Source organism: Periplaneta americana, chromosome 12, assembly GCF_040183065.1.
Source record: "Periplaneta americana isolate PAMFEO1 chromosome 12, P.americana_PAMFEO1_priV1, whole genome shotgun sequence".
Lineage (NCBI taxonomy): Eukaryota > Metazoa > Arthropoda > Insecta > Blattodea > Blattidae > Periplaneta > Periplaneta americana.
Window position 1 is genome coordinate 36,803,224 of NC_091128.1, and position 26,177 is coordinate 36,829,400.

Genomic DNA, 26,177 nt, shown 5'->3' on the forward strand with positions numbered 1-26,177 from the left:
GTAATGTATGATTGAATCGTTGGAATCGACTTCTGAAAAAGAATCGTGTTGCCCAACTCTAGTTACTACAGTTATAAGCAGAGCACACAAGAGGCATCTTAATTACAGGATTTAAAAACTCCACGTGCTATACGTCTCCTGCTAAAGCGAGCTAACCTGTTAAAACATGGCGGCTGGTAGTTCAAGCTAGTACCACCAAGAGCGTTGATATAGACGTGAACGCCACTCTATATTCTTACTTCTAGTTCGTTGGGTGCGGTAGTCTGTCACTACTGTCACTAGACTGCATTAATTTCCTTGCATCTACGATCACGACGGGTATACAATCAATGACAGTTCCATGTGGATTCATGGACTTCTGAAGATTTATTAATCAAGGACGTCTTAAAACAAAACCTAAACGGCCATAACCAACCCACCAAATAGTTGCAGTGTACGCGAATTTCGTTGGTAACATCCGCTAAGGTAGGTAGAGAATAATATAAAACTACCTAAACAGATATATTTTTAATTAAGGTTCTACAAAATGAAGATTTCACCATGTTAATTTGAACTAAGTTCAGAAGTACCGTAGTTGACTAGTATCGGTTTGTGTGATATAGTGTTAAAAAAGTTGTGTAATCAAGGCATAGGCCTATATTTGTTTACTGTTTATTTTCAGTAGCGTGGAATTGCTAGCAAAGCATTTAATCGAAAACATCGTTGCTGTAACAGGGGTTATGTAATTTCTATGTGAACAGATTTCTGTATTTGGTGAATCTTTCTTATGTCCCAGCCACTATAGGAACTTGATAAAATACCTTGACAATGCCTTCGATTTATAGCATAGATTAGTAGAAATTGATGTGATCACTGGGAGAGCCATAAACGCAGCCAACCCGCCCTAAATACGTACCTTACTTACATATGAAAGTCGTCGTGCGTGAACGAAGAATACCACCATATTTTTTAAAATGTAGCAGTGAGTTTTAGTGTTGCCAACATAGTAATAATACTACACACCAAATCAAACCGTCCACACCCGTGGAGTAACGGTTAGCACGTCTGGCCGCGAAACCAGGTGGTCCGGGTTCGATTTCTGGTTGGGGCAAGTTACCTGGTTTAGGTTTTTTCCTGGGTTTTCCCTCAACCCAATATGAGCAAATGCTGGGTAACTTTCACTGTTGGACCCCAGACTCATTTCACCGGCATTATCACCTTCATCTCATTCAGACGCTAAATAACCTCAGATGTTGATAGATCGTCGTAAAATAACCTAACCTTTCTCATAATACTGCACACCTAATCAAACCTAATCTAACCTGTGACATAATACACACCAAATCAAACCTAACCTGTAACATAATACTAGATACCTGTAGTAACATTCCTCACATTTAGTATCAGTTCGTTTTCATGTATTGCCGGCTCTGCCAATCGTATCGGTTTCCATCTAGTGGAAGTGGATCGTACTAATAATTCGAAGAAGAAGCAATGGCGACTTTCATAATACATTTTACATGTTTCGTTATATACTAAATGTGTTAATGTAGTCATAATTCTGTATATGGTAAAATAAGATTTGAAATGTGTTGTGGTTGTGATAAAAGTATTGAAAATTAGTTTATAGCGCCACATTGGGAATGTGCAATATTCGTTCAGTGGCTGGTGGATGCTCTACATTGACTCTGTATTGAAAGTTTAGAATGTTTTTGTATCCGGAAATCTTATATAATTCACCATGAATCGAGAGAAATATTTCCTCAGTAGGGAGAGGGGAGAGATATATAACTTAACAATGATACACTTCATTATGTTCAGAAGAAAATCATGTACCTCAAGAAAATTGCGTTTCTGTCCTTTAATGTATAATATACCGGTACTATTTATTAACGTTTCTCTAAAATGAAATGTTCTGGAATGGAACTCTTAAATATACTGAGTAAATCGTAAGTAATGTCATTAATTTTAGGGAGGTTATTCTTTGAGATATTTCAAACAGAAAAGTTGGCAATTTTTATTATTATAACTCAGGACTGGGCATCGGGAGCGAATCAAAACTCTAAACAGGGACACTTACTATTCATCTGTTATAACATCAACGCTGCATAGTGTTCAGCGGAGAAGAAAGGGTTCAAAAGTCATATGGCTCCCCATGGGAGAGTAGAATTCGCTCTTGGTGCCCAGCCATGCTTTAGCGTAAAATAAGCATGTTGTATTTTTATTTTTTCCTTTAGAGCAGCCTTGAACACAATTTTCTGTTCCGTGAGACACTCAGTTTTAAATATTTTGTTTACTAGGAGGACAGAGTAGGCTGAGGAATGTAAACTGTGACCTGCACCCCTTATCGTAATCACTGTGTAATGTAAGATTCTCGAAAACTTTGATTTAAATTGGACAAATTAATTTGGCAGCTTTAATCATAAACCTCTTTATTGTTTCTCCGTCCCAGAACTGATTTAAATATCAGGCGAGTTCCAAGAAATTGCATAACTAGCCAATAATATTCCATCATGTATACATTTATTCTCTTGAATATTCTGACGTTTGGGCATTCCCATCTCCTTGAAGCTCCAGTTCACAAGATGACACAATTAAACCATGTAAATGTGCTGTATTTTGTTCTAAAATAAAACTAAGGGTTGATTCTAACTGCATCAGGCCTCTGAAGAGTGAAATAGCAATAAAACTGATAAATACTAAAGCTATCGAAACGGGATACACACCGCCAATTGCATTTGGAGATGGTTTACAAGAAGGCCTGATGTCGACCTGTTCAAATGACCTCCAAATTCACCTGATATGAATCCGATTGAAAATTGTGTGGGCTAGATTGAAAAGGATCCTACACTCTAATTGGGCAGAACCACCCATGTGAACAGTAGATGAATTGTGGGACAGAGTACTAGATGCATGGGAGGAGGTGGTGGCCACAATCTTGTGGACTCCATGCCGCGCAGAATGAGGGCAGTTGATGATGCAGGTGGTTTGTGGACGAAATACTAGTCCCTACCAAAGGCCTTTTTTCATATGTGTTCTTGCTTAATTTTTGTTTGTTTGTTTGTTTGTTTGTTTGTTTTTTTTTTTTTTCATATTTGATGTGCTTCTGATTTTTGAAGAAGGAAATAAACTTTTAATTTTGTATATAGGTCAGCTTCTTGCCTAATAATAGCTCGGGAGTGATGGGCTGTAATATGTTTGCAAGACTTGCATAACAAAGTTTATTAACAAATTCCACCAACACTTGTAATTAAAAATATAAAATAATACAATACAAAAATCAACCCTGCTGGGAAGCGAACTTACAACCTCTGGTTTCGAAATCAGAAACCTTACCCCTATGCTGCACCACCTCGTAGCACTTGCTGCATTGTAGACGGATCACTATCAAAGTATCAACGGGAACAAACATCACAGCATTGCCTTCGAATGCAATGAGTTTACTCGTGTGAACCTGACTTAAAAACTTTACATTTAAAGTACCAAGCGTCGGCCCATTCGTTTTGAACCCAATTATACATGGCAGTGACCTTCCAGTTCTTTCTTCTCAACAAGCCAGGTGAAGGGGTTGTTCAGAGCAACACAACTTGATATGCACTCCCTGCTGATTGCAACATTGCACGGTCTCATAATTAATGTATTTTGAAATGCATGTTTTTCTGAAAAACTATTAAAAACATAGCAAAATGGAATTTGACTTTTTTATGCTCTTTACTGAAGGAATCATCCACCAGAATTAATGATATTACCCACAGTTGATCAGATATAAACTGATATGAACACAACTCTCAGGATTGAGAATCATACTTTCAATGAAAATAAACAAAGGGATGTCATATTTACCTTCGAATTACAGGAACTGGGCAAAGGGTAATTCTACTGAAGAATTAGACCAAAGGAGGTACCATTTTTTTCTCTGAAACTTGCGTACTACGAATAATATAGAGTACTAAGCACGTGATTTTACTTTCTGGCAACCAATACTTTATACAGAACAACCTAGAACTATTCACCTGATGTACATAGTAATAAATAATATCGCCATAATGACAAGTGCTCATGAGACATGTAATAATAATAATAATAATAATAATAATAATAATAATAATAATAATAATAGGTGTTTGGGGGCCTGTGCTGCACCAGCATGAAAGCATCCAGTGCAAATAGAAGTTATTGTCGAAGGATGTCATATTTCGACATAATGAAGAATCGTGTTTTACATTTAAATGGCGATCCGTTCAGTTGTGACGTCATTTGTGGATAATATGTTGTTGTTCACGTACAACAGGTGAATAATTCTAGGTTAATATGTGGAAAATATTGGGTGCTGGAAAGTACCGGTACTCTATACTATTCGTAGTACACAATTGTTAAAAAAATGGTGCCTCCTTTGGTCTAGTTCTTCTGTAATAACTAGGAGGCTTAATGAAACCATGTACTGGTAGAAGGGTTTGAAGGACAATGATGTTTGCAGGTGAATTTAACATTTTAAATTTGTCTTATAAAGTAGAACATACACTGTTCAAAGCATAGTCTGCTTTTGTAGTTATCATAAAATTTCTTTTAGCCTATAAGTTAGGCCTAATTGAAATAAATATTTGAGGTAATTCTCCTGAGTAACTGAACCACTGCCACAAGACCCGACCAGGTTCCCCCCCCCCCACAAGAAGATTTTAGGCAATGGGAAATGAGGGTGTTTAAGGAAGGAAAGAAACAGACGTAATTCTAGATGTAACAGACAATAGAACATTGAAAATAGTAGCTGCCAGATGGCTCTTGAATCTTCTTGCTCCTTCCTCTCTCACCTCTGTCCATATTCTCCATTTATATCCTTCAGTCCCTTTTACTAGTTCAGATCTGATTCCTAACTGATCCTATGAACTTAGAACTTACCTCATGAGGATCTGAAGACTCTTCGTCACATCTGTAGATTCCTCAGCCATCTTGGCCACTACTGCTTCTGGTGAAACAGAATTTCAGATATTTCCAATGTAGTGTAACATGTGATACGACATTATTAACAACATTGAATGCTAAGAGTTCAGAAGGAATTTACTTGGGCAACAGACTCTATGCCAGACTTACATTTTGTTGTACGGTATCACTGAGGTCACAGTACTAGGAATTCGTTGTGGACATCTCGGAAAAGTAGAACCCAAGTAAGTGATTACATATAGTATAAAAAGATCATTATTCAGATGGCCCAAATTTTGTTTCTGGATCTGTACAGTAAACTTGAGGGAGGTGAAAAATGGGACGAACTTATTCAGTCTATAAGGATATACAACTAAATTTCTTTCTGTTATTATGTTGAAAGTATTTGCAGCCAGAAAGGAAAAATACGTATTCATGTAGGCTTCTCACAAGACATTGTGTGTCTTTTGTGGTTCAGGTACTTGGGAGAATTATGTACCATATTTTGCTTCATATCTGACATTTTGTTTTCCATTTCAAACATAACAGGCATAAGTAAGATTTTGACTCGTTATAGTACATTTTCATTCGCCTAATTGATGTTTCATCATCCATCATGTAAATTTGTACCGGTATATAATATTGTGCTTCTTATTCAATATTTTTCTACATAAGGAGAAAGTGACACAAGATCCAAATTTGTGTGAGAGTTTTTTATTCCAAACCTTAGATACATTTCACCCAATTATAATACCGGCTACATTAATATGAACCTGGTAGAAATGATTGGACTGAGGAAAAAAAGTACCAATATACAGACTTTGGATACACAACCTTAGTGTTAAGGATGATGTATATAACTATGATTGACATCAAATTCGTAATATTTAAGATGAAATTTGCAAAAATAAAGGTCTGTGTAATAAAGTTGCAATCTAGAGAACCAAACTTGGCTTTATTCGACATTATAAATCTAGCTACTAGGTTACATAAACAAATACCTTGGATACAGAAACAAAACGAAACAGAAGAATCGAATAGGGACAATTCGCCACATATAGACAATTTGCTCTTCAAGAAGCTCTATTTTGTGCGAATGGATACAGAGATTAATAACCGTAAATTCCACTAAGTATGTAAATTACTATGTACATGTAAATTTGGCTTCACCTTGTACCGCAGGTATTTTTCAACGATACGTGATATTCGTCTGTCCATGTCGATGTACTTCCACTTCTTTTTGGTAGGAGAATGACCACCTTCCAATCTCTCTATGCATCTGTCCACTTCTTCCACTTCCAACTGCAGTTGCTCGAGCACGTGATACAAGGAAGGATGCGCTTTCCCCATTAATAGGTTCAACCTCCTGTGCCAAGCGCCGCATGTATTAGTAGCTCTTGGCAGATTTTCAATGATACGATCGTAGTAGTTGCAAGTATTAGGTGCAAAGAGTGGCTGCTGTCTGCCTCGTCTATGTCGTCACCCTTTAATGTAGTTATCTTCTATGAAATCAAATACCCGACTCAGATCACCTTCCACTGTTTCCTAAATTTGGTCAAATGCTTCATGGCCATCCTCTACTGGAACAAAAGCTAGCGAGACGAGTGAGTGAAACTGTGCCCTCAGTTCTGAATTTTCAACATTATATTGCTGCACCAATCTTCCGGTCTGAAGTCATCTCCAGAAAGACTGAGCTAAGTGAAAAAGACAACCAGCTACCTTAACTCCGTCAAATACACTTTTGATTACGTTTATAACAGTTACTTCGTAATCAATAGTTATGAATCTTGAGTTTAATTGATTTTCAAAATGTCGCCCTACTTCTTGTTTCAATACTCAAAAGAGTGTTTCATACACCTCCCTGGCTTTCCATTCCATCAGCGTCATTACTACAGGCATCCATTCCCCTTGTACATTGACATGTATAGTGTAAAGTTGCAGCATGATTGAAGGAACGGACATAAAGGTCCCATCCATTATCCAAAAATGGGATCGTAACAATTTATGTAAATGTGAATTAGTGGCAAATATAATAACTTTCACGTTGTCCTCCGGTTCAAAATACAACAACCACCTTTCTCCTTGTATGGTCTTAGTGTATCTGTCGGCTATAATGTTCAGTTCGTCAATATTCCTTGGTTCAGGTGGTAGGTGCAGCTTCCTGGCACGGCACACAGTTTTTTTAATAGATGGTTTCTTTGGTAGATTCACAATGGCTTCGCTTGCAATACGCTGTAACTCATTTTGAATAATGACAGACGTTGGTTCTCGGGAAGTCCCCGCCCTTGCCTTCATGTTCTCTACACATTCCTTTGCCTTAATCCTTCCCCAGTCTGCAGAATGATTCTTGTGTTCAGACGGTTCTTTGACGACACTGCTTCCAGCTTCTGATAACATGACTGTTGCATTACATTCGCCATGCATGTCACAGCGCCAGACAACTCCATTCTTCTTTTATGTAAGTCTCGTGTACATGTAGCCAAGATAAATTAATTTGTCAGAGCCTCTTTCTGATTTTGTGAAGCGAATTTCTTCCGCCATAGTTCCGAATTAGTTTACAGCTTCTGGATTTGTCTTGTACTACCATAGGAATATAATATAAATTGTTGCAAATTTGAGTATTACCTTCATATATTACAAGTTGTAGCGAATTTTAGTATATGGCCAATTACCTTTCACACGAATTTTAATGTGTGGCTAATTGTCTTTGATACAGATTTCAATTATGTGGCGAGTTGCCTCTGTGGCCAATTTTCTGTGGTGAGTTGTCCCCAACCCATTCTCGTTTGACTTAGTCTCGCCATTCCTTCCATAAGACTCATTCAAATTGGAATCACCCCTTTCTGTTGTTCTCGGGCTTTGTGAAGGTTTAGAAATAGCTGTATTCTGATTGTCATCATTTTCGAAGTCTTCCATTTGAATTTCATCCCATTTCTCAAAAACAGATGTCTGTTCCTTCGGAACAAGTTGTCGATTCGATACAGTCATCTCCCTTCGAACATAAGAATAGGTAGGGTTTGTCTCTATCAACTGAACTTCCTCAACTAATGGATCGAACGTTTCTTCTCATGAATACAGTTTCCGGTGTTGTCAACCATGTCGGTAGCATAGATCCATTTGCAGAGCATCTGGAGTGTGAGAACATATGTTCATGTGGTGTTGTGTTAGTTGCTGTACATAACAGAGATCGAATAGCATTTAAGGATTCCTGAAGAACAGTCTCCCATTGTATAACTGGAAGACCTCGAGATTTTAAGGTCAGTTTTATAGTCTTCCAAATTATTCCGTTATATCTCTCAATTTGTCCGTTCCCTTGGGGATTATATGCTGTAGTGCGGCTAGTTGCTATTCCTTGTGAACAAAGATACTGTTTAAGTTGCTGCGACATAAAAGCAGAGCCTCGATCAGAATGGATAAATGACGGACTCCCAAAAATCGAGAATAAAGTTGATAATCTGTGTATGACCGTCGAAGTTGAAACTTCACTGCAAGGGAATGCAAATGGAAATCTGGAATACTCGTCGACAATTATTGTGAGTAAGTATACATTGCTAGTTTTTGAAGGTATTGGCCCTTTAAAATCTATATTCAGACGCTCGAAAGGTGATATTGCTTTAATTAGTCGATCTTCTCCTTTGTAGAAATGAGGTTTAATTTCTGCACACACCGGACATGATGCAGTCATCTTCTTGACATCTTCTAAGGAATACGGGAAATTACCACAACGAATAAAGTGTGCCATTCGCACTACACCAGGATGGCAGAGAGATTGGTGAAGCTGATAAAGAGTAGGAATTCTAACAGATAAGGATGAGCAGACTCTGGATAATGTATCAGCTACTGTGTTATCCTTTCCAGGACGATAGACAATATCAAATTTGTAACATGATAATTCCAATCTCCAGCGTTCAATCTTCTCATTTTTTATTTTTCCATTTTTAGTACAATTAAACATGAAAGATACTGACTTTTGATCGGTTAAAGCGAAAATGGGCGTCCTATTAGGTAATACTTCCATTTTCGCAGTGATTCAAAAATAGCGTAAGCCTCTTTCTCTACAGCAGAATGGCGACATTTACTTTCAAAAAGGGTTCTAGAAAAGAATGCTACTGGCCTTCCAGACTGGACAGAGTTGCAGCTATAGCAAAATCAGAAGTGTCAGTCTCAACCAAAAATGGAACTCCTTCCTCTACAGAAACTACAACTGACTTGGCGATATCAGATTTTATTTCCTTGAAGATAGTACAAACATGAATAGGAATAGGATATTCTCTGCTTTGTATTAAGGATCGTATTTTATCAGAAAAATTTCGTACCCATTTAGCATAGTGTGAAAACATCCCAATTGCTCTTTTTAGTGACTGTTGATCTTTAGAAATAGTTAGATCCAGTAAAGGACGAATACGATCAGGATCAGGTGTAATAATGTTTATAATTTGATAACCTAGGAGGTTAATGGATTTAGTAGAGAATTTACATTTGCTTTCATTGAGAGTAAGGCCATATTTCTTTACAGCTTCAAGAAACTTTCTCAAGTTTTTATCATGATCTAGTTGACTAGTACCACATACAGCAATATCGTCTAAGTAAGCATATACTCCATTTAGTTTTTCATTACTGATAATTAAATTAATCACTCTCTGGAAACATGCCACGCCATTCGTAACACCAAATGGAATTCGCAGAAATTGATAAAGTTGTCCACAGGCTTCAAAAGCTGTATAAGATCGCTCATGTTCAACAATGGGTATCTGATGATATGCACTCTTTAAATCGAGAGTACTGAAATATTGATATTTGGCTACTTCTGAAACAATGCTTTCAATACTAGGAAGAGGATACGCATCAAGTAGTGTAAATTTATTCATGGTTTGTGAATAGTCAACAACCATTCACTTCCTATGATTAGTACTCGAAGTAACAAGAACTTGTGCCCTCCACGGCGATGTACTCTTTTCAATTATGCCTTCACTTACAAGTTTGGAGATTTCAGATTCTATGAATTTGTTGTCTTCCCGTGAATGTTTACGAGACTTTATAGCAATAGGATGACAATCCTGAGTGAGATTAGAAAATAATGACACAGGCAATATGGAAGCAGTAGCAAGACCACAAACATAAAAGGGTTCACGAGGTCCCCCAAAAGCAATTTCAGTAGAAGAATGAAGTTGGAGTATATCATGCCCAAGTACTATATCAGCACACAAGTCATCCATAATTAATAGCACGACATCTCGATAAATGTGATCCTCAAGTTCTATAGTAGCATTACAGCTACCTCTCACATAAGAAATGAGTACTGATCATGCCATTGCAATCTGCACATTAGCAGGTATCGTTTCAAAATTATGCCTGTTTACTAAGGAACTGTTAATGAAGCTGGTGGTACTTCCTGTATCAGTGAGAGCTTTAGCTTGCACTCTATTAATTTTAAGTAGTAAGATAGATTTATTTAAAAGAGTAGTTGAAGCCCCACAGAGAGAACGACTCAACCTAATGCAAGCATCTGAAAGTTTATTGTTTCCATCTGTTGCAGCTGTTACAGCATCATAAACTTTCCTTTTAGATTGACATACCTTAGCAAAGCGTCCTTTCTTCTTGCAAGTATTACAAATAGCATTGAAAGTGGGACAATTAATTACTTCTCATGTGACGATTGAAACTATAGAAGAAACACTTGTTAAATTGTTTTAGCGCAATGGCTAGTACACTATCAGGACAATCAATCAATCTTCTTAATGTATCCAGGACTCTATCAGGATGATGTGATTCATTAGAATTCTTCCTTACTGGTATCTCTTGTACATTACCTGACACTGCACTGACTGATGACACATTATTATACCCATATTCTTGTGATTGTCTGAAAGCCATCTCCAAGGCTCGTGCTTGGGAAAATGCATCATCTAATTTTAATGTAATATTTTCTAAAAGACGTTGTCTAATCGGACATGATAATAGTCTAGTAATAAAAGCATCGCGGATGCATTCATTTGCGTTTTTTTCTGCTGAAACTGCTTTAAATTTGCAGTCCTTCCCCAATAGTTTAAGTGCTTGCAGATATTCATCTACAGATTCGTGTTGCTTTTGTCGTCTTGTAGCTAGACTGTGTCTTGCAAAAATTTCATTCGTGGGTTTTACAAACACAGATTCAAGGTAAACTATAGCTGCCGTATAGTTGTCACAATCTCTTATAAATGAATAAACTTTAGGAGATATGTGATTTATTAACAGCTGAAGTTTCAGCTCTTCTGTAAGTTGTTCTCCTGCATTGGCTGTCAAGAAATTAGTAAAAGTATTCTTCCAGTGCTCCCATTCCTGAGATAATGATTGCGATGCAGGGTCCAAATCTAGTCGTTCTGGACGTAAAAATTTCTCCATGTTCTATCTTCTTCCCCTTCTTACTTATTAAATTCGTTGAAGTACATATCTTAATAGAATTTAATCAGTACAATATTTGTTTCATATATGTCGAATAAATTGTAATAAAATTGCAATCTAGAGAACCAAAGTTGGCTTTATTCGACATATAAATCTAGCTAGCTACTAGGTTACATAAACAAATACCTTGGATACAGAAAAAAAAACAAAACAGAAGAATCGAGCATTATATACATATGGTCGATTTAACTATAAAACTCATTACAGTCTGCGATTTATTAATAACATAATATAACAATGCTTGCAAGTCAACTTATCACAAAAAACCAGACCTCAGAAACACACAAGGCTTTCCTTCCAGACATCTGTTGAAAGTATGCACTTATGATATCAAATTTGATTTCCGATATTTTTTTAGAAGAAATGTAATGTTAAAACTGTAGCCCATCATGACGGCCTTGTTTTTATTTTTGTTTTAATAATTGTCATATTTCACGGTTTTTCAAAAACGAAAATTACTGAGAAATGGCAGGAATGAAACATACAAATTTCGAATTTAAAAAATATCTAGAAATGAATAATGTGTATAAAATTGACAAATCGAACTGAAACCTGACCGAGTTACAACGTGAATGCTGGCTGCCTTGTGGGGGGGGGGGGGAAGCAAGGGTTGGAGGGAGACAGTACTATGAACTCAGCATTGCCGGATCAGTAGCAGTAACGATACAGGATCGGTGATACATGAGATTATTTATTATTATTATTATTATTATTATTATCATTATTATTATTGTTATTATTATTATTATCATTATTATTATTGTTATTATTATTATTATTATTATTATTATTATTATTATTATTATTATTATTATTATTATTATTATTATTATTATAGTTACTAAGAAATATACCTATACATGTCATCCAGTATGATATTTTGTTCTCTTTTCTGTTTTCACCCCATGTGGAAAACTTGGTGTGGTTGCTATCAGCTACTTTAACTTCTTTTCTGAATTTTATTTGAATGATTCCGATTTTCCTGTTGCTGTTGCAGTCGTATAGTTGCTTGTGGTAAATTAAATTAATCTTCGTTCTTTTCAGCATCAAAGAACTCAATTACCTTGGCGACAATATTTCTTCCTTCACTGTGTCAAATTTATTCTTGTCAGTCTCCATCTGGTGAAGTAAATAGTTGATAATACTGTAGTTATGTACTCAGGAACTTTTATACTCGCATGGACACAGCACAACTCATAGTCAACTAGAACGAAATTGGCAATGTTATGATTGCAGCTGTATTGTACTTGCAGGTCCAATCACAGTTTGTCAAACCTGCTAACAAAAGCTTTAAGAGGTTGACTAGTTGCTTGCAATGCTAGAATAATGGAACCTTCCTAGTTGACAGTGAAGGCAGAAGTAAAGAATCCGTAATTGTAGTAATACTGTAGGGTGGTTTCTTCTATTGACTACAATGAATTTACATTAAGATTACCCCATTTCCCAGGGACTGTCCCCGAATTTTGCTTTTTGTCCCCAGACAAAATTCATCCGCGATATATCCCTGATTTAATAACTTGTATGCATATATCCCCATATTTTCAGTGTCAATGTATTAATATCAAAGTTAGTAGAAAAACTGAACTCCATTAAACAATAGAACATTATTCCATCATCAGTTAAGCACCTTTTGGGAACTTTGGAAGAAGTGGTAATTATTCCATAACTGAATACTCGATGTCTCTTGTGAATTTTATGAAATTGCTATTAAGTATCTCAGTTCCTTGGTTATTAATTCACAAGAGATGTATGAAGTGTGTTTTTCTAGGATATCCTATGGAAAAAAGAGACATTTGAAGAGACAGTTCATAATTTTTTTTAAAATATAGATGGACTTGACCTGGATGCAGATAATTTGATGAAATTTACTGCTTGGGGAAATATGTGACTTCTGAGAAATATAAAGGTGTAATGAAGAAAATGCTGCTCTTTGCTCAAAATGGAGTGAAATTTTTAAACTTTTGTCTGAAAAAATTATTCCCTATACACAACTCCAGAAGTTCCTTGAACTTTATCTGTGTCTTCCTGAAAGTAATGCTTCAGTGGAGATTTTTTTCGATGGACATGATGTAGCCTATACATCTCAAAAGTCCAGAATGAGTTTAAAAACTATTCGAGCCATGCTTGCTATCTTAACCAGCTTCAACATGATCTGTCATATATTTGTTATGAAATTGATATCCAGAGATCTGTTTGAAAAATTCATTCTTCTCAACAATACTAGTAGTTTAAGTATTAGGTAAGCAGAATGAATAACTTTAGCGTGTAAATGGAATGAGTATTTTAATTCTTTAAAAAACAGAAAACCAACAGAAATGTTAAAAGTAGTTTTTCATATGTCGATATCTGTCCCCGGAAATTGTGAAAAATATCTGGTACTCTTACTATAAACACCTTCTCAGATTGGTGTTTGAAGGATGTGGGGCAAGGGACAGAAGAATGAAAGAGAGAAATACCAGAAGTTGGCGTGTTTTGCAGGGTTTCACTTGAAGTTGTCAGCTTGTAGGAAAAATAATTACTTTTCACAAACGTAACACAATTATGTTTCTTTTTTCCAATTTTCACTCCTAAAAACATGGCCAAAAACCAAAAAGTATAATATGTCACTAGTCCTACACCTTACAATAACTCGCTTTCTGCCTACCTACCTACCTACCTACCTACCTACCTACCAACCTACCTACCAAAACCGTCCATTCACAACAGCTGTTACACAATCTACTCGCTTCACTGGATCCTGCCTTCTCCATGATCTTTAACCAAAAGACTCAGTAAACTAACAGCCACTGGCGTAATTCTGTCAACTAAGGCACTTGCCTACCGATCTGGAGTTGTGCTCGAGCGTGGGTTCGATTCCTGCTTGGGCTGATTACCTGGTTGGGGTTTTTCCGAGGTTTTCCCCAATCATAAGGTAAATGTCAGGTAATCTACGGCGAATCCTCGGCCTCATTTCTCCAAATATCACTTCACTATCACCAATCTCATCGATGCTAAATAACCTCATAGTTGATACAGCCTCGTTAAATAACCAAGTAAAAAAATGAACTACGTGGAGTATGATCAAGTCCAACTAGTGGAAAATCCATACACTATCACAAATCACAGAAAAAAGATTGCCACAGCAACTCCACAATCTTAGAAGCATACTGACTTTTGGTGATTGAAGAGCCGTATAACAGATAAAATCACAAAATTCAAATAAACACGGAAGAAACTTTCTATTCAAACTGATATTAACTTCGAAAATATGTTTTTTTTTTAATTTTATCGATATTGTCACGCCAGGTAACATAATTACCAATATACTTAACTTATTTCAAGTGTCAACACATTTTTCTAGGCCCTTCAGCCTGTGTAAGTCAGTGGTTGGCAAAGATTACGTGATACAAAATGCAGCCTCCAATACACAGCAAAGGGGAGAATACCCAAACTGCATAACGTTGAATGAACAAGTGATGGTTAAGGGGATGGAGATCATGCCTTACCCTTCCACTCTGCTTGTGTATTTAGGGGTTGAATTGTGAGTTGCTGCTGTAAGTAATGGCTCTGTGTGCGTAGATGTAAACGTAGTGATATTTGATCCTTTAATACTTAAGATGCAGTATAGTATACCTTTGTTTGACACAGAATTAGTTTGTAACAAGACACTAATAATTATTTTGCAAAGTCTACAATTGAATGTCAATTTCTTTCAGTTGTAATGAATGTGAACAAGATGGAAGAGAATTTGTCGAATCTGCAGTCGACAGAGATAAAAGCAGAATGCGAGGACGACACCTGTGAGAAAACTGCAGCCACGATTAATTTTCCAATGGTGAAGTGTGAAGCTGAAGTGAGTTGTGCTAGTTCTTTTTATTTAATACCTTGCACTGTGCAATCATCCCACAATGCTCTTTTGCATATAAAAGAGCTAATAACATCCTCAGTATCCTGATATTTATTTATTTGTTTCACTATATTCTGGATTTCAGTTGTTTATTTATTTTATTTTTAAATAAATAAAGTTACAAAACATAACTACTTTCAATAGAGGACTGTGTAGAAATATGTCAGGAAAGGGAATTAAATATAAAGTTCTGATATCATTGTGCTCGTTTGTGAATGGTTTTTGAGATATTCATCAAATAAAAGCATACAGATGTAACAGTAGCGGTGAGCTGCAAGACAAATCGTAATTATGTACGTTACTGCACGAAAGATTCAAACTGAAAGCATCGCAGAGGAACAGTTCTTCTTCCTTCCCTAGTCTTGATTCTGCTATTACTGAATGCAGGGTTGCTACACCTTCCTGGCACACACTTTATTACAAAATGAAGTTACAGCCAAACCATCAATGTTACACAATACATCATGTTCAAACCCCCCTCCATATCTCCTTTTCTATATTATCCATGTTCTTGGAATATACATTCTAAAATGCAACTAAATATGCTATTTTTCTCAAAACCTGTTTACGAAAGACCACAATGATTATATTATACAGAGTGATTCACGAGAATTTACCGTCCCTTACAGAGCTTATTTCCGAATACATTCTGAGCAAAAAGTGTCATATAAACATTTATCCTAATCTCAATATTTTCAGAATAATACAAATTTGAAATTGCTTGTAATGTAATCTCCAAACCGGAACGTTTGGTATCCACTATCTTAAATATTTGTTACTATGTGCGAAACTGTAGTCTACCTTTCATAAATATTCCTTCTAGAATATATATTGCATGGTTCAGAGTTTATAAGATACGGTGTTAGTACTGTAATGCTTTTATGTATTCAGGATTCACCACTAGTAGTAAAGAAGAAAGAAACCCCAGTATGGCATGATGTGGGTGTAATCAAGGGCACTTCATGCACTGTCACCATGTTCTATGTTCAGCCAGAAAATAAGGACGACGTGAAGGAGCGAGATCAAGATACTATAACAATTGACAATCTTCCAGACTATTCTCTTCTAACAAAGATTCAGCTGGAGCCAGGGACAGCTTATAAATTTAGAGTTGCGGGTCTCAATTCCTGTGGACAGGGCCCTTGGAGTGAGGTAGGACCTACATATCTTGTATGCATGCCGACCAGGAAACCTATATAGAAACCCAATGATTTCCTCTTAAAAATGTTTAAATGATGAAATTGTCTTAGTGCATTTGGTTTTCATTTTTTAAATATTTACATTAAAGAAATTGTGAAAGGGACACAATAAAAGTGACTACATAGTTAACACCTTCACGATGGTGTTATTATTATTCTTTATGTTAACACAAATAACCACGCATTGAATCTTGCACTCATCTGCGGAAGTGTACACATGGGGAGAGAACTTGCTAAAATGAATACAGCCCAACTTTCCTTGCTTTCTTCTGTAACTGCTGGTGCATAAGTATTTACTGACATTTACATTACCCTAGAGAATCAAATTTATTATATTTTTTTACATGACTGTATGAAGTTTAATGTTTATAGTGTGATTCTTCAAAAATGTTGAATATGTATCATTGTCGCTTATGTCCATATATTTTTACCTTTAAGTAATTACCTGCATATTGAAAGCAAAACAACATATCTCACACTACAACTTGAAAACTAGTCAGCCTTGTGTTTAAAATAGTCACTGTTAAAGACACTTCTATACTTTCGTCTTTTAAGTCGATAGTTTTTGACTCAAATTAGGATTTGAATTCGATTGGCATTCCCACTCTTTTATTGTACAATTGACTTCAAAAACAATGGGCTGACTCTTGGTAGTTTAAATGTAAAGTTTTTAAGTCAGGTTCACACAAGTAAACTCATTGTGTTCGAAGGCAATGCTTGATGTTTGTTCCGGTTGATTCTTTGATAGTGATCCATCTATAATGCAGCAAGAGCAATGAGATGCTGTAGCGTAGGGATAAGGTTTCTAATTTCGGAATCAGAGGTTGTAAGTTCGCTTCCTGGTGGGGTTGATTTTGTATTGTATTATTTTATATTTTTAATGACAAGTGTTAGTGGAATTTGTTAATAAACTTGGTTATGCAAGTCTCCAAACATATTACAGCCCATTATTCGTGGACTATTATTGGGCACAACCTGGCCTGTATACAAAATTAATAGTTCATTTGCTTTCTCAAAATGAGAACCACATCAAATATAAGTAAACAAAATTTATGGTCAATTTCATGTTTTTACCATAGGACATTTATAATAATAATAATAATAATAATAATAATAATAATAATAATAATAATAATAATAATAATAATAATAATAATAATAATACTTACGGCTTTTAAGAAACCCGGAGGTTCATTGCCACCCTCACATAAGCCCACCATCGGTCCCTATTGTGAGCAAGATTAATCCATTCTCTATTATCATATCCCATTCCCTGAAATACATTTTAATATTATCCTCTCATCTACGTTTCGGCTTCCCCAAAGGTCTTACTCCCTCTGGCCTTCCAACTAACACATTATATGCATTTCAGGATTCATCTGTACGTGCTACATGCCCTGCCCATCTCAAACGTCTGAATTTAATGTTCCTAATTATGTCAGGTGAAGAATAAAATGCATGCAGTTCTGCGAATAATAATAATAATAATAATAATAATAATAATAATAATAATAATTATTATTATTATTATTATTATTATTATTATTATTATTATTATTATTATTATTTCCCAGACCCTTATACTTTGCAGAAATTAATAATTGTATGCAGTATTATTTATATAAGTATAACCATGCTACAAGGGAAAATTACAATTATATATCTCAAACAGAAGACTACAATAATAAATAGAGAGAACACGTAGATTGAATAGAATTACCTGGAATAACATATGAACTGCTTCATTACTAACTAATTGAAAGGAGAAACATAGGACTCTCAAGAAAATGCTGATCAGACAAATATTAAACCACTTTGAAACTGAAACAATCTTGACTTAATCCGTGTCGTAAAATATGATGATGTTGATGATGATGATGATGATATTTCTATTTGTTTGTTGACAAATGTTCCAGACCAAGGCACATAATCGCTGAGTGAAGACTTTCTCATTTTAATAGGATTCTCTTCTCTTGTTATAACACATTTGTAAGACGTGAGTGATCCTACTTTATGAGAGTTGTAAAACTTTCGTAGGTGTCCGGATGTTTTTTTAACGAAAATACAATTTATTTCTGAAGTTAATATTCAAAACACATATCAAAGTAAAATAATTTTAATATGTAGCGAAATAAAAAGACGAACTATCCTGCTCTACATCCCATTCAAATGTGATGGTTTAATTCGATATGTAGGCCCTAATTAATTTTTTCAATATGACTGGTCCAAAAAGGGGCTTCAAGAACCTAAACGGCTGCAAGTATTGGACATATGACTGACGAAGAATATGAAATGCAATTTTAATTTTTGTTTATTTGTAATATAATTTTATTATTTATGAAAATTGGCATTCAAACGTTGTCAACACTTCCTGTGAAGAATACAGGTAAACAAAAAATACAGAAAGCTGAACTCCAATATGAACTGAAGAATGGTAAACAGTATCACTTCAGTATTGCCATTATTGAAACAAATAGAACTAAATTAATGTTCATAAATGATAACATGTTTTAATGCTGTAGTTAAACATATTTTTAAAAGCTATAAATCATATATAAATGCAGATGGTTTTATTAACAGACAGTAGTGTTGTCCGGGGGACGGATTATGGTATTTACTAAACATTCAATCGACTTCCAGGCGATGTCGCCACTTGGTACTTGTATAAATGGTGTATATAAAAACGTATTATGGTAAATTTTTAATGTAAAAAATTAAAACTAATAGAGATTCGAACCTACTACAATCAACGCTATGTGGTTCAGACCCATACTTAAGCCACGTATGCTACAATGGCTCATACTTTAATCTGGCGTATTATGTAGCTTTCTCATTTGTCTTCGTTTCGATAAATGTTGTACCCCATTTTGCTAGATTTAGTATTTATCAATTTTATTGCTATTTCACTCTTCAAAAGCCCTGATGCAGCTAGAATCAACCCTTCGTTTTATTTTATAATATATTTTAGAACAAAATACAGCATATTTACATGGTTTAATTGTGTAATCTTGTGAACTGGAGCTTCAAGGAGACGGGCACGTGCACTATTCTGTTTCTGGAACAGACATTTGTTGCCAGTCTATTCTTTTTTAACCTTATTGTACATACTTCTTCTTTCATAAGTTGCAAATGAAGTTATCTGTATTTATACAGAATTGCTATCTTCATTTAACAAAATATCCACACACTTACAGGTACAATATCAGTAACACCACAGAACACAAAACTGCTGGAGTACATGTGTTATGTGGGTTGTTATGTTCTAATTTGAAACTCATTCTTAACGTGGGGGAATGGTAATAGAAGATGCTGTAAAATGCAAAGATAAATGCCAAATCTTTATTTCATATTAATATTCTACATTGTTCTTACTTACATGATCACAAATCTGTCTCATATCAATAATTTTTTTAATGCAGTGCAATCGTGTAGTTGTATTTCGTTAATGGAGACAGGGATTTCATTTTGTTTCTCTCGGCATTGAGGTACGTACACTTGGTAAATGTAATACAAAACAATCCTTGCCTTCGTATTTCATATGCCAAAACTGTAGAAAAGTTTATTAAAAACAGTTAGCGGAGTTGCTGCTAACACAGACAAGCATATGACACAGATACTGAAAAGGATGTTCCCTGACAATACAAAATTAGATCAATTGTTTCATTTTCTAACGAAAATAAATGTCGTACTTTCTTCAGGTATTCAAACCAAATATCCTCCAGATTAATCGTCTCTGGCTCTCATAGATACGGGCAAATCGTAAAACAGCGAACACTAAGCTCCGCCCATGATCCCTTTCCACTTTTCCCCTACCACGTCACCTACAAACTCACCACACACTCTAGCGGGAAAGAGTGGAAATAGGGGGTTTAGGGTGGGGTGACATCTAGTGGAGGAAGGTGGAACAAAAAGAGTGAATGCGGCATCTACGAAGCAAAAGAGGAACTTCGTCCTGTCTTCCTCACTCTCTCTCTCTCCCTCTCCCTCTCCCTCTCCCTCTCCAGCCTCTTCTTCTCTCTTCCTTGCTTGATGTCTCTCTCTTTTTTTTTTCTTATGACTTAGCAGAGGGTAGTATTCGATCTGTTGATCTTTCTAACGAAATGCACGCACGCTTTTTGGTCACACTTTAGATTTCTCGGCTTCCAAGGTGAGTTGGTGATAGAAGGAAAAATTAATCTATTTATGTTTGGGACAATGACCAAATAGCGTGGGTAGAAAGTGGCGGGCTTGTGAATTTGGCTTGGTAGGGGTTGACTGCGGGGGTGGCATAAGTGTTAACGTGCGCTGGTAGAGCTTCATTGTGTCTGTCCAGCTAAGGGTACAGACGGAATGACGTGTTGTGATGAGCTGTCACGTGGCAGGTCCTGATTACAGCAAATGAGGCTCTGGTGACTATTATGTTACTTCGAGGACAGTGCACAGTTAACAGATGAGTGTTGTTTTATTCAAAGTATGTGTTAGTTCGAGGAAAAAACTTATATATGGAACGTAAATATGAAATACGTGCGAGGCGGTAGGCAGTGATCCACCAGTGTTGTTTTATTCAAAGTATGTGTTAGTTCGAGATCCAAACGTTGTCTAATGCTCATCAAGGGCATCCCACATCAATTTGGTTGTATTGTCTTGTGTTGTAAAATATGAAATTCATGCGAGGCGGTAGGCAGTGATTTGCCGAAGTGGGGCAGATAGTAGAGAGAGAGAGAGAGAGCAAGGGAGCGAGGTGCCGAGTGGCGAGGGTGGAGATAAGTTCCCCTACTGGCGTTCACTGTTTCACGATTTATCCATGGATGCTATGACTTCAGTTACCTATGATATGTACCCAGTTCTGTCAGTTGACACTGAGATTTTGCGTGGACAAAGTTGATATAGCACTGGTTTCGTCACTATTTCCATCCATTATCTGTCTGTTATCTTTGTTATGTTTAGTTGTTTCTGGATGGAGACTTGTGAAAATCTTGTGTAGGTAAGACAGAGAGAATATTTAGACATGCTGACTGCTGTAAGCTGATATTGACATCTGAACAGAGAGGGTTATGGACATGAGACTGAATTTGCATACTGATAATCATTTATGCTAAGCTGTGCCACATTACTCTAATTTGTGTAAAATTGTTATTCTACAATAGTTTATATTTATTTGCGTATTTTGCAACAGGTTTCTGCTTTTAAAACCTGTCTGCCTGGATACCCCGGTGCTCCTTCTGCTATTAAGATAACAAAGTCTATGGAAGGAGCACATCTATCATGGGAGCCACCAGCAGGAGAGATAATTGAATATTCCGTCTATCTGGCAGTGCGCAGCGCTTCTTCGCAAACACAGGTATGCTTTTCCTCACTGCACTGGAGCTCTGAGTGTCGTTGCTAATTCATTACAGAAAACTGCAATGATTATTGAAACGGCAATGAAATAATTTAAACCCATGTTATAGCGATAGTGCATTCTAAAGATAAAACTTAGCTACAATAGTTACCTTATGGTGACTGAAAGCAGTGAAACTAATGAGCAATAGACAGATATATGCATTCTGTTTGATGTTCGATGGCTAGCACTACAGCCTCGAATTGGCTTGTGTACCTCACCACTATGTCTTTAAGGATGGTTGTTGCAGTTCGAACGGCCTTATTCTTTGTAAATATTGTGATTCAGTTATGTGGATTGAATCTTGTAGACATTTTCACTTCCTGCACACTCTGTGTGATAGTCACAATGGAGAGAGCAACACAAATGCGAGGCTGAATGTGCACAGTGCGTGAGAGGGGAAATGACGCTTCCTTGTGGAAGTTCATGAAGTAAATATTATCTGTATATTTGAAATAGATTTCTGGTGTTCAGAAGTTGCTGCAACCATCTTGCTTCTCGAAATAAATTTGTACTTTGTAGTTTTATAATGTTTCAAGCACATGACTGGATGCTCGAAATTGTGCAAGAACTGGACACTCCAAATAAATGTATTGGTATTCTATATGATTCTGCAAGAATATAATTAGTAAAATTTTGAAGATAATCGAATTTAATGCAATTAATTATCATATGACAGTAGGAATGATAACGGTAATCAAAGCTGCACTGTATTTTCAAATTGATCCAGACTTTAGATGTGTGTGCTTTTAATTAAAATAAATGGCAGTAAGAAGTATTCCACAACATTCTAAAGGGTAAACTTCTAGCACTACTGGATACAGGATACAGATGGTTAAATTGCTTATAATTGACAAAGTAAATGACTGAATCTGTTACTGAACTATTGAATCTCTTACTGAACTACTGAGTCACTAACTGAACTAATGAATCTCGTACTGAACTACTAAATCTCTTGTTGAACTACTGAATCTCTTGCTGAACAGCTGAATCTCTATAAATAATTTACTTACTTTATAATTAAGTGTGAATTTATATTTCTAGTTTCTCAGCCTCCCACCAGCCCTCCATCTTTTATGTTATTTTCAGTACATGGAGGAAACTTATGGAATAATTTTTAATATCTACCTTTCATCGAAGGAATTCTGAAAAAAATGTGTGGGTGGTGTGATTGTTGATACAGAATATTCATGTCAGATACTACACTGAGAGACATAACAAAGCGGGCACCTAAAATTTTTCACGTATAGAACTGATTTCTAGAATTTTGTATATTTATATAAGCCGAGGCAATTATGCAATGTTTAAAATTAGGAAATGTTAACAAATCAGTTTATTATGGAACTGATAAAATGAGAAAGAATCTGGAATAATTGACAGTGACAATTTTTTATTCAAAGTTTTTTACTGACCCTAACAGTGGTTTCTGTGGTAATGAAGGAGTTCTTGATAACATGTGTTACCTCCCCGTGCTCTGTTTACAACATCCAACCAGCAATTCATTCCAGCATTTAAGTTCTGGATATCATTCTGATCGATGTTGTCCCACTCCTCTGTAAGCACATTCCGGAGCTGATGGAGGATCTTGGGTGGAGATAGACGATTTCTAACACAATAAGTTCCAGATGTGTTCTATTGGATTCATATCAGGACTTCGTGCTGGCCATTCCATTCTGTTTACACCAAATTTCTGAAGGTACTCATTCACACATCTTGCAGTATGAGGGTGGACGTTGTCGTGCATATAAATGGAGCATAGAGAAGAACATACTTGCTGAGAATCTCTTCAATGTATCGGGGTGCAGTCAGAGAACTTCCTTCAAAGAAAATGAGGTCTGTGTGAGCTACATAAGAAATACCGGCCCACACCATCACACTTAGTCGAGTGGTGAAATTACAGGTAGCATAGCACTCTCCTCATCTTCTCCAAATCCGCTCATGTCCATCTGGAGATTGTAGACAAAATCTGGATTCGTCTGTGAACAGGACTTGACTAAATTTGCTCCGGATTTCAATCGACATGATTATGTGCAAAGTGTAATCATGTGACATGATGTTGTGGGAGCAATTCTGGACCTGGTGCTGGTTTCCTTGGGTGTAAACCAAAGTCATCTTACCATTCTGTCGCTCACATTGACATTTCTCACTTCCTGGAGGATGTTTTTTGTCTCTACTGCAGTAGAGTGACGATCTCTCAACATGTTCAGGACGATGAAGCAGTCGTTGCAAGCTGTTGTTGCTCGTTTTCGTTCTGAACCAGATCTCCTTCAGTACCTTCCAGTCTCCCTGTAGCGCTGGACCACTCTCTGAATGGATGATTGTGGTATATCAAGAGCTGCAGCAACGTTTCGCTGGCTTCTGTCTGCAATTGTAGCTACAATTTTTACTACGTCAGTTGCACTTAATAGCATTTCTATACAAATTTAGATAATTTGCTACAAGAAGAAGAACTTAAAATTTTATAGAAATGAATGAATCAATCAATCTTCTTAATGTATCCAGCTGTTTGCTGACGACATAAAATCCACTATAGTCTATTCAGTTGTTTTTCACGAGAAATGAGGGGTATTTTGATCGGTGTTCATTATAGTTGCCTGTTGCTAGCAGCCAGAGTTGGGGTGTAGTCAATATATACTGCAGGGCTGTGTCTTCTGCAACTGGTACTAATGATTTTAATTTACTTCTTTTGTGGTTTATGGATGGACAGTATAGAAGAATGTGTTCCAGATCTTTGTCATGATTATTACATCAAAGGCAAGTAGGATTATCGGAAATGTGAAATTGGTGTAGGTACAATTGTGTGACAATGTGACCTGTTCTGGCTCTTGTTAAAAGTGTTTGGACATGTCTGGGCAAGTTTTTGTACATTTCCAGGTCATTTGGTTTCTTCTGTACAGACTGTAAAATTTTTTCTTTGTCAGAAGAGAGCCAATTGTTGATCCATAGGTTTGTAAAATGAGACTTTACTGAAGCAAAAGCACTGAATAGAGATATCACTTGAAGAGGTCTTGGTTGCAAATATGTTGCCTGTTTTGCTATATTATCGACTTTCTCGTTTCCAGGTATACCACAATGACTAGGTATCCAATGAAATGTTATTTCCTTTTGGAGTTCTTTTAGTTTACTTAGTTGTTTCTGAATTGGAATAATTCTATGTGCATATAGGTTTGGTACATATTTAATTATATTAAATATAGTCCCCTTGGAGTCGGTAAGTATGCAAATAGATTTTTCAGAAATTTGAGTAACACACTGAAGAGCAGCATCAATAGCTAGCAATTCAGTGTCAAGACTGGAGGAGGATGAACATGGTATGAAGTAACTTTCTTGATATTTTGGAATACAATACCCTGCTCCTGATGTCCCATTATTAGGATTTAGAGATCCATCTGTATAAATTTGAAGGTGATCCTTATATGTGCTGCAAAGTAGTTCCATGGCATCTAACATAAGAATGTATGGAGTATCATTTTTTGAGTGATTTCTGGAATTTGTATGCTACATTCTGGAATCACCCATTTCCAGAGGAATTTCGTTCACAATTGGAGTTTTAGCAATGAGTGTGTCTGTGATATAGATTGGTATTTCTCCTTTGTTTATTTAATAGAAATTACACAGGATATTATCTGACAGTTTGAAGAATGTCTGCGATCTGGATGAGGCTTGCAATTTTAAATGCATTTTTAGATTCTTTTGTAATACATAGTGTCTGATTGGTTGAATATTACATTCAATTTCTAGGGCAACAGTTGATGTGGTTTTTGGTACTTCTAGACATAATCTTAAGGCTGAGTTTTGAAGAACAGAAATGTTTTGTAGATGAGTTGCTGATGCTCCTGCCCATATTTCACATCCATAGGTCAATTTTGATCGTATATAAGCATTATAAAACAGACGCATTGTCGTGATATCTGATCCCCATTCCTTATTAGCTATGATCTTCAAGAGATTTAATCGTGGTAGACACTGCGAAGCAACATTGGTTAAATGTGTTTACCATAAAAGTTTTTCATCAAAAATTAATCCTAGGATCTTAAGAGTTGGATTGTACTGAATTTCTTGATTATTCAAATAAATGTGAGGTTTATAGTCTTTTAAGCTATATCTTTTTATGAAGACATTATAGAGATGAATGAAAACGTGAAATTTTCACCAGATGATTAAACATTAGAACGTGATTACAAATCGCTATTTTACGACAATGGTATTCTGTACTATTTATTCTTTTTCCTGTAGATCTGCATTGTTGACAGATCTAAACTCTCTAGACATTGTTTCACTGTTACTAAGCAATGAAGGTTATTGAAAATAAAAAAAAATATCTCTTAATTTTTGGTTTTTGTAGATGGCCCACTTTTTTTTTGCCTCTCAGTGTATATTTGGAACACTCTAGATT

At 36.0% G+C, this 26,177-nt stretch overlaps 1 protein-coding gene across 1 annotated transcript in view; it reads left to right on the plus strand.

Annotated features, from left to right (window-relative positions):
* The first annotated feature begins 302 nt into the window (after positions 1 to 302).
* LOC138710289 (host cell factor 1-like) overlaps positions 303 to 26,177 on the plus strand; it is a 37,026-nt gene continuing 11,151 nt past the window's right edge. Inside the window, exons 1-4 of the mRNA XM_069841053.1 lie at positions 303 to 465; positions 15,033 to 15,169; positions 16,115 to 16,375; positions 21,578 to 21,742. Of these exons, the coding sequence (XP_069697154.1) occupies positions 15,038 to 15,169; positions 16,115 to 16,375; positions 21,578 to 21,742 (558 nt within the window). The 5' untranslated portion in view covers positions 303 to 465; positions 15,033 to 15,037. The remainder of the gene's footprint in view (positions 466 to 15,032; positions 15,170 to 16,114; positions 16,376 to 21,577; positions 21,743 to 26,177) is intronic.